Source organism: Pteropus alecto, unplaced genomic scaffold (assembly GCF_000325575.1).
Source record: "Pteropus alecto unplaced genomic scaffold, ASM32557v1 scaffold38, whole genome shotgun sequence".
In the NCBI taxonomy this organism is placed as follows: Eukaryota; Metazoa; Chordata; class Mammalia; order Chiroptera; family Pteropodidae; genus Pteropus; species Pteropus alecto.
In genome coordinates, this window is record NW_006442512.1 from 1,272,755 (window position 1) to 1,287,040 (window position 14,286).

The 14,286-nt window shown below is 55.4% G+C and overlaps 1 protein-coding gene and 1 long non-coding RNA gene across 2 annotated transcripts in view; one reads left to right on the forward strand and one right to left on the reverse strand.

The window, feature by feature from the left end:
• Window positions 1-368: 368 nt before the first annotated feature.
• On the reverse strand, window positions 369-9,891 carry CUNH15orf39 (chromosome unknown C15orf39 homolog). The gene is given in 4 exon segments (XM_006922608.3): window positions 369-1,709; window positions 3,447-5,440; window positions 5,442-6,129; window positions 9,712-9,891. Coding segments are annotated over 3 exon segments (2,997 nt in total). The 5' UTR covers window positions 6,080-6,129; window positions 9,712-9,891; the 3' UTR covers window positions 369-1,344.
• A 387-nt stretch (window positions 9,892-10,278) lies between these two features.
• The window catches only part of LOC112471697, a 17,598-nt gene continuing 13,590 nt past the window's right edge, over window positions 10,279-14,286 (forward strand). The window contains exon 1 of the long non-coding RNA XR_003043386.1: window positions 10,279-12,661. This is a non-coding gene — a long non-coding RNA (uncharacterized LOC112471697). The remainder of the gene's footprint in view (window positions 12,662-14,286) is intronic.

A 14,286-nucleotide genomic window follows, 5' to 3' on the forward strand; every position in this document is an offset into this window, starting at 1 on the left:
TCCCTCAGCAGATAGACACCAGCATGGGAAGTAATGGACAGTTGGACAGTGCTGTTCTACCTAGACCTTGGTGGGCACATCAAGTGCTGGGGCCTGGTGACCAGCATTTCTTACTTGGCAGTGAGCTAGACTAGCAACCAGCAGGAACCAGAAGTCTCAGGAGGAAGCTTTCCTGAACAGGAAGTGGCTACCCAGTACATGTGATAAGGGCCCATATGGCCAGAGCTAGCTAGGACAAGGTCGCTGAAGAGCCTTCTTAGCTGGGAGCTGGGATAGCTGCAGCCTTCCAGCAAAGGGCTGGGATCCTAGTGATGACATATTAAACCTACACCACCCACCCCCACCCTAACACACAGCCAGGCCACAGATCCAGAAACAACTCAAATGCTTTAATTTTTAATGGGCTGCCTCCAGGGCCCACAGCTTTATTATAAACCATAACTAGCCAAGGGCCCAGCTTCGCACTGCAAGGAGGTAACCCACAGCAGGCCTGGCTGATGGGACCCCAGCTTGGTGAGCTCCAAGGTCCTCAGTCCATATCTTCAGAGACTTTGGTCACTCAGTCTGTCCCTTCTAGTCCCTGTAGCTGCTTGGCTTCTAGGAAACACAAAACTTTCTTGGGATAATGCACCAAGTAGGGTTGGCAGCTCAGAGAAGTCACTGGTGTCAATTTAGCACAGGCCTTGGACCTTCCAGGGGTGACAGCAGCAGGCCTAGAAAAGGCTGCCAGCCCCATGCTGTATCCCTGCACCTCTGCGGGGCAGGCTCCCTTAGGGAGCTAGACTGGGATTCAAGGCCTAACCCCGAACACTGGGGCTATAGCCCCAGGCTTTTCTGGGGGATGACTTTAAAAGTATGGGAGTTATATAAACTGTACACTGTACCACTCCAAGATAATCAAGTTCTATGACATAAAGACTTTCTGGAGAAAGGTTCCACCTGGGATCTGGGCCCCTGTCCTGGGGAGGGAGTAGAGAGCAAACCATAATGGGTGTGTGTCAGGCATCATCCCCACAACAACCCTGTGAGGTAGGCTGCGTTGTCCTGTTTTACGAATGGGGAACTGAGGGCTCAAGAGAGGAAGTGACTTGCCTGGTTACACAGCAAGGAACACAGGAGCCAGGATCCAAGCCCAGGCTGGTTGGGCTCCAAAGCCTCTTCTCTAAGGAAGAAATAGGAAGTAGTCCTATCTAATAAAGGCCCTGGGGAAGGAGGATAGGGTGAGAGCTGGAAGAACTCCAAGGGCATGCCCACTCCTGGCCCTGGGCAGCTGGGCCAGTGGAAGCGGGGGTAAAAAGAGTGATCCATAGGCAGTGGCTGTCCAAACAGCACCAGTCATCAGCACTACAGGTGATGGCTCTGGCCACCCAACAGTTGTGGGCGGGGCGCAGGCTGGGCTGGTCCTGAGGCCTTGTGGCCCCAAGTGGGCAGTGCCAGGCCATTGAGCCAAGCAGTTTCCAGCAGGCTGCGAAAGCGGGCCCTCAGCATCGGGCTGGGTGGGCTGGTGCTGGCAGCAGGGACAGGCGAGGCACTGCAGGACCCTCTCGTAGCAGTTGCCTCTGTTTTCTCTGGGTGAGGGGTTGGTGGCTTCTTCCCAGACTTCTTGGCCTTGGGGACAGGTGACTTCTGAGCCAAGGCTAGGCTCTCCGGCTTATCTCTGTCCATGATGGGTTCTGAGGACACAGATCTAGCCTCAGTGTCAAAGTCACCTGGAAAATGAATACACAGTCAGTCTATAGATCCTGACACCCTCAGATCCTATCTTCTGGCCTCCAAAGCCCTGTAGACTAGTGGTTATGCTATGTTCCAGGCCAGGATGGCCCCAAAAGGGTCATAGAAATCACAACTCTTCTTCCTTACATGTGCCCAAAGGCCAGACCATTAACCAAGAGGGTGTGCTTCTCCCCAGGTGGTGACAGAGCTCTTATCTGATGCGGGCTACTCAGAAGCTGTTTGGGTACAAGCACAAGAGGAAAGCGGCCCAAGAGGCCAGGAACCATTGCCTTAGTACAAAGGACTGCTGTACAGGTGGGGAAAATAAGGCATGGAGAGAGGGCTGTGCCATACAAACTGCCATCATCTTTCCGCCACCCACCCCCAGAGCCGGAGCTGGAGCCAGAGCCCAGGCAAGGACAGCCCTGAAAGTGATGCCCAGAGGTGGGTGGAGGGAGCAGTGGAAAGGATGGCAGGGAGCTCATGACCAAATGCTGCCTATGGAAGAGAGGCTGCCAGGGGAGTATTGTCTAAGAATACCACCCCGCCAAAGATATGGGGATGGACCCAGAGGTCGGAAAGAGAGGAAGCTGAGCCCGTCATTTTCTCGCCAGGCCCTAGGCTTGCAGGTCCCAAGCTCCATACCTGCCCTCATTGCCTCAGACCCCTTTCTCCACCTGACCTGGTGCCTGGACCAGGTAAGAGACCAGGGCAAGGCTGCCAGGATGGGGAGGACACAAGGAACAGTTCTACAGAGACAGTCTAGATAGAGGCTTGGTGGTGGGTAAGGCAGGGAAGCAGAGAGAAAGAGACAGAGGAGGCCATGATGCCAGAGCTCCTGATGCAGGGGAGGCAGCAAGGGAGAACAATGGGTACCATCATCACCAAAGTCCTGGCAGAAGAAGTGAGATGGTACACACCATGCAACACTGCAGCAGTTCCCAGGCTGAGCTACCTGAACTGATCAGATGATGCTCCAGGACATACACAGAGCAGGCTGGAGAACAATCATTTAGTTGGGAAAAGCGAACCACAAAATGAGGCCTTGACTTATTGGAAAACTTCCACGAATGCAAATACCTAGGAGGATTGAAGACTGCACATTCAGAAGGCAACGGTGTTGGGAGGGAGGGAAGACCCCTGTCAGGTTTCAGGAATGAGGCGCTGGGGAAGTGGAGGTGCCAGTTCACGGAGGTGGGAAATGAGCTTAGGGGAAAGCTCAGGAGTGTGGTTTGGGAGGAGTTAAGGGTTACAGGCACCAGGCGCAGAAGTTTAGCATGTAGTCGGTTATTTGAGGCTAGAGCTCAAAAGAGGGGAAGCTGGGTGGGACACAGACACAGTGGGGAAATGACCTCAGACAGAAAACAGGGCCTGGGCAGAGCCCCAGAGCTTAGAGAAGCTTCCCGCAAACACAGAGAAGGCACAGTAGAGGAGAGGGACAGATCTAGGAGGGCACAGTGCCACGATGGACAAGAGAGTATTTCCATGCAGAGTAGATAGGATGTTCAGAGGCTTACAGAGGAGGCTATGGAGGCTCTCACTGATGCTAAAGGTGAAGGTTAGAGCTCACCCAGGAAGTCCAGCCCTCTCCCCTGGCCCAAGTTCTAGGGCCTCCCTGCCCTTTCCAGAGGCCCAGGAATCCCTCAGCCCCTGGCTGTGAGCACTCACACATTCCACACACCTGTCACCCGTTCACACAGCTCCGGTGGCAACTGGGGCTGTCCCATGCTCACCCAGCTGGCGGCGTATGCAGTCATGCCACTGCAGGCCCAGCAGGTCAGGATAGATGTCAGGCAGCTGGCGCAGCGCCAGCAACTTCAGCATGCGTGAGGTGCAGCCACGCAGGGCTCGTTCCCGCAGCGCCCGCTCCTCCGATAGTGTGGTGGGCCGAAGCTCCACACGATGCTCCTGCAGCACATGGTCCACAGAAGCAGGTGGCAGCCTTGGGAAGAGCCGCTCTTTCACCAGGTGGATGGGCACGAAGATGGCCCCAGCCCGCACCACGTGGGGGAAGGGGCACTGCTGAGTGCACACAAAGCGCTGCAACTGGGACAGCAGCTTGCCCAGCAGCCCTTGTACACCCTGGCAGTCCTGCCACGCTGCTTGGCCCCAAGGCCCAGCCATCTCAAGCCATTCTCGCAGCTTCTCAGGTGGGGAGTGGGCCACTGAGCCTGAGATGGCATCACACAGGGACTCATGCAGTCCTGCAAAGTGTTGCTCTGGGGAGTCTGCTGTGACAGGGGTAGAAACTGGAGTTGGAGCCCGGGCCGGAGCAGGCGATGGAGTGGGAGTAGGGGCTGGGGTGGCCACAGCTACAGCTGGAGGACTGGGTAGTGCCAAGTCAAAGCAGGCCATGGGCAATGGCTGGGTAAGAATCTGCAGTCCAATGGGCACAGATGTAGGGGTGGGTGCAGGCTGGGCAGAGGCAGGGGCTGAGGTGGGCACAGATGGGACCGCAGCTGCAGGCAAGGGTGCTGGCCGGAGAATCTTGAATTTTCGGAACATAAAGGCCACGGAGCTGTGGAAGTTGGTCTTTGGGGAGTCCTCTGTGGTCACTGGCTCCCCAGAGACTGTGCTCCCCACTCCTGGCACATCCACGGCTGCAGGGGGCTTGGTGTGCACTGCAGGACTAGGCACCTTGATAGGAGCCTCTGCCACAGGCTTTTTCACACTCAAGTCCAGTGCTACCTCCTCCCTAAGTGAGCAGTGCACCCTCGAAGAGGCCTCCTGAGCAGGCAAGGTCCCCCTGGAGTCTTGATCATAGCTGTCCTTGGGGGCAGGGGCTGCGACTGGATCAAGCTCAGCTGTGGCCTCAGGCGCCTGCACATCCAGATAGTCACGGTAGGGGGCCAGGCTGAAGACATTGTCGATGATGGGCATGGGTGGAGAGCCAGGTGGCAGCATGCTCTCATTCTGTGGAAGAGACCGGCGCTCCCGGGCACAGGGTGGAAGTGCTGGTGGGGTACGGGGAACTGGACTGTCTCCTATAACAATGGGTGCTCCGGGGTGCTCACTGAGCTGGGGCTGGAGATGCTCTTTCCTGCAGCTGGGCAGCCACATCGTCTCCTCGGCTCCCTGAACCGGCTTCTCTGCAGCCCTCACAGGCTCTGGGCATGGCTGGCTGGCAGATGAAGGCTGGCATGCCCGTTGATAGGCACTGAGCTGTGGCATAGCCTGCACACTGTTCTGGGAAGGAGGTGTTCCTCTGAGACCTGGGGATGCTCCACAGAGAGAGGGGTCATCCTGGGCATAAGGAAAGCCCAGTGTTTGGGGGGCAAAGTCCAGTGGGCACCGTGGAGCAATAGGTGGCTCCAGCTTAAGGCCTGGTGAGGGTGCTGGGAGTGGGGCAGAGGGGTAGGAATAAGTGTCCAGCCCCACTGGGGGCATACAGGGTGTCTGGGCTGCCTGCTGCCTCAGATAGGGGCTGTTCAGCCCAACAGCTGGGTACCCAACCCCCTTGTGGACTCCCAGAGGCTGCAGCGGGGGCACAGAGCTATAGTTGCTCTGCTTCTCTGGGTGGCGACAGGCTGGAGGGCAAGACAGGGCCTGTGGAGGGTGGGGCAGTGGATAGTGGGAGGAGGGTACTGTATCCTGGTAGGCTGGCCCCAGAGGCTGGGCCAGCTGGGTCCAAGGACTAGGGGATCCCTCTGACAATGCCTGCTTGGAGTCCCCAGAGTAAGGACCGACATACTTAGAAGCCAGAAAGCCCGTGCTGCGGATGGTCCGAAAAAAAATGGCATGGGGAAAAGCTCCCTGAGGAGTCTCTGCCAGATCCCCCAGTTGGCACCCCATGCAAGAAGGTGCCATCCAGGGACTGGCCCTTGCCAGAAGCCAGGGTCAGAGAACAAGGTGGGTCAGCTGGGGGTATTAGGGACCCAGTCACCAGTGTCCAGTCAACATCCAGCGACCTCTTCGCTGCCCCGTCCCCCAGACAAGTTGAGAGCCCATAACACAGAGGGCTGCGATAGACAGGTTTGGGTGCAGCCAGCGGTGGGCCTGGGTAAGAATGAGCCTGGGGACTGAAGGGCAGGAGTTCAACAGGACCAGAGTCCTGCACCTTCTCTGAGCTTTCTGCTGGTGGGCGGTAGAGCAGGCAGCTGGTCAACAGGTTGTCTGCCCGAAGTGGGGGTCTTGCCACGCTGGTAGGATACAAGGGTGGGTACGGAGTCCAGGATGCTAACCGCTCAGACCCTGCTTTGGGAGCACCCCCCATGGGGCAGGAGAAGTAGGCACCCTTGTAGTTGCAGAGATCTTGGTTACCAGCAGAAGGAGGCAAGCTATGCCTGGGTCTGGAGTCGGTCTCTAGGCGGGGCAGCTTGCCATACATCACAGGCTCCAGGGTGCCCAGTGGCCGCTTCTCCGACATCACTGAGAAGGCTTCAAGCCCTCCAGGGCCCCAGCTACTCAACTGCTGACCTGGGAGACAGAAGGAGAGAGGCATGGGCTGTCAGAAGAACAGGCTATAGGCAAGCAATAGAGGGCTGCTGCTCTCACTGGCTCATTGCCATGCCTAATAACTTGGCACTTAGCTCAATAAAGACTGTATGAATCAATGTATGCATGACCCATATAATGCAGAGGTTTCCAACTTAATTTAAGCTGCAGAACCCTTTGTTAATAAATTCTTGTACAGCAGCCCTAAATATACTCCCCCAACCTCAACTCCAGGAGCCCCTCTGTTCCGCTCTCCTCCACATGGGACAAGAGGCAGACTTCCTAGCTCCCACAACAAGCTCTTATTCCAAGATGCCATAGCTATCTCTAGATGCCCACTGCAGACAAGATGTGGAATTGGGCCGTGTCTACAAATTCAGATTTCCTGTGACATTCTTTAGATCTGTTTCAAAAGAGGGCTATATGTGCACAGTGGCCCCCAAATACTGAGGGAGCCAAGAGACCAAAGAACAAGACAAGCCCAGCTTGTTGGTTAATGAGTTTAAATAGGGAACTTAAGTATAGAAACGCAGTCCTGGGCAGCAGTAAGACAAAATGAATCCTGGCACCTTCCACTCCCAGACCATGTGCTTATCTGCTAAGCAGTGAGAATGTGTAGATGATCAAAGGGATCAGGTGCCAGGAGGCTCTGGTGCCAGAGCAAGTTAAGAAATAGATAACATCAAGGGCGACTCATGCTGAAGAGAGAACTAATGGGAATCCTGTGATCAGCCCAGAGCTCTGTGCACATATTCCAAAGCTCACCCCGGGGAAGGGGAGGGGGGTCAAGGGTCTGGGTTCACTCAGATGTCACGATGGTAGATTAGCTTTAAGATGGAGTCACTACGTTCCACACGAGAACTGACCGGCCAATCTTATAAAAAAATGGCAGAAACCAGGCCTGGAACCCAGGTATCTAGGCCCAGAGTGACACAGACACTGGGCTTGGTTCCAGAGGGTGGTCCCCCAGGAGAGGTGGCCAGGAGCATCACCTTGTACAAGCCACACCCCTCCAACCCTAGCCCCAACCCCAGCAGGAGAGCCAAGGCTTTCCTGTAGATGGTGCTGTGGCACCAGCAGGAAGGTGCCAAAATTATAGGGGAGGAGAACCTGTCATCCCAGTCCCTAAACTGCAGTGGGCTGTTCCAAAGCACATGGAGCGGCACAGCACCAGGACAAGCAGGTGGGGAGGTGGGAGGATGTGAATGTCCAGGGAGGGAGCCTCCAGGGCCCACAGTGCTAGGTGGCAACTACCTGCCTTGTACTGATGTTAAAACTGAGTGCCAGAGAAAGGCTAAGGCCCTGAGGTAAAGCCAAGAAAGGACTGGGACCCAGGCCCAGAGAGGGGGAGTGTGGGTTTTCTCAAGGCACCCAATGACCTATGAAGGGTCATGAGGCTAGTCAGCTAGGGCAACACTCACCTGCCTCTACCATCCCCCAGTGCCCTGTTCCCTGAAACCCTCAGGTGGCTTAGAAAGGGTGAATCAGCTCAATCTTGCTATGATTAGCCCATGGGCCAAGTGTCACAGGTTTCCACCACTAACAGGCCAAGACCAGCCCCCTCTTCCAGTTCTCTCCAATGACAGCCACAGGCTCAGAGTTAGACTAGCATATCTGCGGGTCAGGAAAAGACAAAGGTGATATGGAGGCCAATGCCCATTCTCATCTCAGCCTAACTGCACAAAAGAAGCTAGGTGAGACTCTCAGAAAGCTGGCTCATCTCCTGGCCAGAAACTGACACTGCAGACCAGCCTAGAGAAGGGATGCTCCAGAGGGGACAGGAGGGAACATCAGGACCACAGTACCAACAGCAGTGCCCTGTGACAGGGACCTGTATCCTAGGGGGGATGCAGCTTTGCAAGAAGGGATTGTATGGTTGTGGGTGCTGAGCACCCCTCCAAGAGCTCTGGAATAATTAAATACTGGCTCTGGTCTTACCACCCCCATCTGTTTCTTGGGGCCTTCTCCATACCCACTCCCAGTAACAGGAGTCCTTCTCTCTTGGGCTCTGCCCATTGTGCGCCCTTTGCCCTAGAGACTTCCTAAGACACCCACTCCCCCCGCCCCCAGGACCCAGCCAAAAGAGGTAAGGCCATTTGGGACCTTAAGAAGTCTTTAGGAGATGGGCGCTCCAGGGAGCTATCAGAGGACTATGAGGATATGGGGGTGACCTTACCTCCTACCAGTAGGAGGAGAGTCCAGTATACACTCCCTCAAGTGAGGCCCCTTTCCACTCAAGACAGCAGCCAAAAGTAGGTTCCTTTTTCCCTGACACACACCCACTGAAGAGACAAGCAATTGCTTGGAGAAGGGTGGGACCCCGGGGAGCAGGATCACATCACCTTTTGAGCCATCGTGCTGTTTGCTGGCTGAGCTTGGAGCTGGGCTGGGAGGACCAACCTCAGCCAGGGCCCAGGGCAGGATCCAGAAGAGCCCACCACCGCTGTGCCATCCTGTCCCTAAGCAGCAGGGGAAGCAAACAGCTCCGTGGCCCAATTCCCTCTTCCACCTCTAGGGGGTCGCCAGATGGACGTTAGGAAAGATCAGGAAGAGAGTGATCCTGTCCAGCTGTGGCCAGCGTCTGGCCTCTCTCAGAGCACTGAATCGCTCCCCCCCCTCCCCAACCCCACCCCGTGGACTCACACTTCCCCCATCTGAGGTTCTGGGCCCTGCTATCGCTACAACCGAACCTGGGCAGCCCACGTTACAGTGGAGGGAAAAGGGTCGCGTAACTGGTGTCTACCCGCTTTCCTCTACTTGCCCCGCCTATAACTCTGGTGCCTGGGGCCCTCAGCCGATCTGGCTTTGGGGCTTCCGGGTGTCCCCACGCCCTGTCCGGCGGTACTAGGGCGCACGTGCACCCCAGCAGGTTGATATAAGGCCGCCGCCACGCATACAAACCCGTGCCTGCAAGTATGTACATGGCCCACATCTGCACACATGCCCCTCCAGAACTGCGTTCTCCCCTCGCTCGGGCCCCGGCACACGTGTGCATGCAGGCAGGCCCGCGCACAGAGGCCCACCGACCGACACCCTAAGATTGGCGGGAGACCTGGAGCAGGGGGGCGGCCCAGCCGCAGAATCCGGGCAGCCACCGCCTCGGGGCGATCCCGCCAGCCTGGGCTGCAGCCAGAGGGTGAGTCAAGCCGTAGCGAGGAAACCGCAGGGCCGTCCCATCCCAGCAGGGCGCGTCCAGGGCCCCGCGGCGCCTCAGCGCCCGCCACCCCCTAGCTCTACCCGGGCAGTCCACGTGAGCTGGACCTCGCGTGAGGCCCAAGGGGTCGGCCCGCGCTCCTTCTCACCAGCCCTGCACCGGGGCCCCGCCGGAGCTCCAGAGCCCTACTGACCCTGGGAACCTCGAAGTCCGGGGAGAGTCGGAGCAGCGGCGCGACCGCGACCCCGACCCCGCAGCGGGTCAGCCCGGGAAAAACTGCCTTGGCCCAGGCCCGGCGCGCTCCATCCCCGGGCCAGCCGGTAGGGGCGCCCTGGGACAGCGCCGCTCGACCCTTCCCCACGCGCCTCCCTCAAACTCGGCCCAAGTTTCTGCGCCCGCAGAGCTCCTACCTGCAGGTCGCCAGGCTGCCCGCTGTTGCCGCCCGGGGCCACGGACGCATCCTCCAGCGCCACTGAGGCCGTGGATCCTTGTCTGGCCAGGCCCTAGGCGGGAAGTCGCAGTGAGTTCCAAGCCCAGAGTCACTCTCCTCGCTGCCGTTCGCGCCGCCGCCGGGCGCCGTCTGCGGTCCGGGGCTGGGCGGGCTGGGGGCGGAGCGGGGGCGGGGCGGCCGGCGCGGTTGGGGCAGAGCCCGGCCGTGCCTCTGGGAGCCTGCGCTCCCCTGGGCCCCGGTGCAGAGGGCCTGTGTGGGCCAGGCCTCCCGGGACCTGGCCGCAGGCGCTGTGCACTGTGTGTACCCACTGCACTCCACAAACCAGTGCGGATCACGCCAATCACACGCCTTCAGCCCCTTCGTTAGATCCTTCATTCATTGCCACTTTCTAGCTACGTGGCCTTGTGCATGCCACTTGACCTTGCTGAACTTCAGTTTCCTTGTTTTAGTAAAACTAGAATTGTATCATAGTGGTGGTGTTGTAAGGCTTAGAAGAGATTGCATTAAAATGTCTGGCACGCAGTAGGTGCATTGGCCTGTACTAGTGGCATTAGGAGTGTGGAGAGGAGCCCCTTAGTCTGTTCCCTCCCTTATCTCCGTGCAGCCAGTGAAGACAAATTCCAGACAAATGTATCTCAACTCCTGTTAGGGCACTGTTGTGGAAAAAATATCCTAAAAGCTCCAAAACCCAGTTCAACAAAAAAACCAAGCAGTAACTCGAAGAGAAGAATTCAAATTTACTAGCGCGGTCGCACTCGAGCTAGTACTCTGAAGATCTGGGCAGTGGGTGCAGTTGAAATACTGCTTATATACCAGAATTTTCACCCAAGCTAATTGGTCAGTTAGAACTCAAACCTTTACAAATGACGGGAGGTTGCTGAGGAGGCTACAAGTAGTAACATTGGTAAGGCCGGGAGTTGTCAGGGTTGCGAACAAATACAAATTGTTACAGAAAGCCAGAGGCTGCTAGGGTACAGTTACATTCGTGGAGCAAAGGCACAAACAGTTACATTTGCAAGTCGAGCAAAGTGCAAGGGAGCTTTTGCAGGAGCCCTTGCTTGCAGTAAGCTTATTTGCAGAAAGCAAGCATATTTACAGAAGCAGAAAGCTGATTAGTTTTTAATGAAATTCCCCCGATTTCTCTTCAGCACCACACCTGTCTGAAGAAGGGGTGAATTCCTCATCCCTGAGGTGATCCAGGAATGAGGGTGCTGGGGGTTTTTGCTAAGTAGCCTCATTGGGTACCTCTGAATCTTTTTGGCAAATTTCCCTCAATAAGACAGGCCTGAGCACATGTAACCTGGGAGGCGGAATGGGATGGCATCCCCAGCCAGCAATGGTATTGTTGCGGAAAAAGCTCCAAAATCAGACTAGCGAAAAACCAAGCAGTAGTAACTCAGAGAGAAGGAGAACTCAGGTTTATTACCTACAGTCCCAGGGGAGCTAAAGCTCTGAAGGTCTGAGCCAAGAGCACAGTTGCAACATTCCTTATATACAGGCTTTCTACGCAAGCTGATTGGTTAATTTGAACTCAGCCGTTACAAACAGCAGGAGTTGCTATGGTTGCAAGTAATAACATTGGTAGAGCAGCAGGAGTTGTTATGGGTTACCGATGGTTACAAATTGTTACAGGAAGGGGGGGCTGGTAAGGTACAAAGTGCTACAAGAGGCAGGAGCTGCTGGGGGCATAAGCGGTTACATTTGTTACTTAGACAGGTCTAGCAAAGTGCAAGTGAGCTCTGCAAGTGAGCTCTTGCGTGCGGCAAGCATATTTACAGAAGCAGAACAAATGGCTGATTAGTTCTTAATGAAAATTCCTCAAATTTCCTTTTCAGTATGTTGAGAAGAAAGGGGCTGGTGGGGTGGAAGAGCTATCCCCATTTGCCCTCTCTGGGCCACCTGATTTGGGATAAGCCCTTTGACGCTGCTACCTTCTCTGAAGAAACCTGGGCCCGCACAGTTCCTGGGCTTTCCAAGAACTGGGGACAGGTGGACATGCCAAAGGTTAGAGCAAGTTCATGGGGCAAAACCATCCAGGCACCTGCTCAGATCCCAAAGGTCAGAGCTTCCTGAGTCAGAAGGCAGCACAGGCATGAGGCCTCAGGTTCCAAGAGTCCAGAAGCAGCTGGAGCAGCTGGAACTGAGGAGGAGGGGCTGGACACTGCAGGTAGGAATAGGAAGAGGAAGGGAGGTCACCTGGGGGGAGGGGAAAGCATATCACTTAGTTGAGAGCTGGAGGGTCCTTAGAAAGAGTCTGAAGAGATCTGGGGAGCAGAGACCCAGAGACAGGTGGAGCTTTCCCAAGGCCACACAGCAGGCTGGGGTTAACACCCAGATCTTCTGGCTCTTAGTCTGGGGATCCTCCTGCTGCCATACCTTAGCATCAGGAAAGCACATCTCTGTGCTGATAAGTAAGGGTCATGACCAAGCCTCTGGTCACAGGCTGTTTGTTCTCTACTCTTGTTCCTCACCAACTGTGCCCTCCCCTCTCTTCCCCCTCCTCCAATACAACACCCTCCTCCCACCTCCACATTGCTACTGTGGGGTGGGAGGAGGGCAGTGTTCTCAACTCTTATGGTCTAGAACTCTCAGGTTGTGTGCTCAGGTGGCTCGGTGCTCTCTCCAATCTCTCTGAGCCTGAGAGAGGCCCACCCAGGCCAGGATGAGCCTGATAAGACTTTAGGGGCCAGTTAAGATTCTTCTACCCCACTGAGTCTTGTCTTAATGCAGGAGCATTTCAAAAAGACAGCAGTTTCCTTAATCAGTGTCTTGTCCATTCCTTTCAGCATCACTTAAACACCTTGAAATATAAAAGAAAGGGTGCAGGATAGGGGACTTGGCAGCCACTCTGAAAGTCTGAGCCTCAACTTCCTCATCTGGAAAATGGAAACCGTGCTTCATAGACTGAGGTACGTGTTCAAAAAAATCGGTGTGGGAAATTGCTTATAAACTGTAAAAAGCTCTGTATGTATCAGCAGACTGTGAGTTCCTGGAGGCCCTGACCTTGCCCTTCTCTACCCCAAGGGTCATGTGCAGAACTTGTGGAGAGAAGTGACTATTAAGCCTTTGTTGGATGAAGGAAGGTAATCGATACAAGGTGACTCCCCTGGGAGCCTCCACCTGTTTATTAGGCTGTGGTCTGGGAGAGGAGAAATGGTATTAGGGTCTGAAGGAACAGTCTGTCCTTCTGTGGGCTTCCTGGGCAGAGTTAACAAAGTAGCATAGAAGAACTTGGAAGGGAGGTTTTATTCTCACCACCAGGTCTATACAGGCTTCACCAGCACACTCCTCCTCCACCCCACCCGATACACTGATTACTCCTCCTGGCTCTCTGGGAAGGCAAGGTAAAAGGTCAGCTCCCTGAACCTCAGCTCATTACCTACAAGGTTATTAATAACAATGTGGCTCCCTCTAATGAGGCCACACCTGCTATTTACAAATCTCTTTCCTTCCTTGAAGGAGCTCCTTCTTACCCCAGAGGAGGGAGATGTGGTGCTGGCGGCCACCCTACAGGCAGAGAAACAGAGAAGTGTGGCGCTTTTCCCCAAGACACACAGCAGTGTTCTCCCCAATCCTCCCCAGCTATAGACATGGCCTCCTCTGGGGAAGCCCCTGACTGCTATTACAGCACTCTCTGCCCTCTCTACTTCCTTATCCCTCCCCTACTGCCACCCAGCAGAGGAATATCTCAGTGTTGGTAGGTGGGCAAGGCAAGGAGTTCCTACTTGGAGCGTGGCCCTCTGCCAATCGCTCGATAGACATTATGCCAATTAATTCTTAAACCATAAAGGCAGGAGTTTGAATAACAAGTAAACTGAGGTTTGACCTACTGAGCTGTGTGACCTTAGGCAAGCCCATTGACCTCTCAATTTTCTCCTTAGTCAAATGGGCATGATTAGAACATGTCCCAGGGCTTGCGTGGACCCAACAAGTTCACAGCTTCTTTCATAGTAAGCCCTCAACCAGTGATAGCTCTAGAGGAAGAGGAGGGAAGTGCTTGCCCACATAGCCAAGAAATGGAGAAGCTGGGACCCCACCACCCCCACCAGCCTACAAACTCTTCTGATAGAAGGCTCAGGCACAGGAACTCTCTGCCACCTGACCACTCAGAGCCTGAGGGTTGAGCTGCACCAGTGGCCGGCAACATGGGCTCAGAGTGCCTGTGTTGGATCAGGGCTTGGGGCAGAGCAAGGTCATGGGATCTGATCAGAGTGAGGTGAGCCACTTCCCCAAGTTATACTGGCAAACTAGAGCTTCCTTCTGCAGGGAAGGCCTGGGAGACAGTAAACTTGTTGTCCTGCCATGGTGAGCTGGGAGTGGGGAGCCCCCAAACTCTAGAAGAGCCCCACCCCACCTCCAGAGGAAATCAGTCTCTTAGAGGAGGATCCCAAAGACCGAGAAAGGAGAATGGGCCCCTTTTGAGGACTAAGTCTGCTAGCCTACTAGCTACCACAAAAACAGGAAGGAAGGGAGGGAGGGAGGGAAGGAAGGAAGGAAGGAAGGAAGGAAGGAAGGAAGGAAGGAAGGAAGGAAG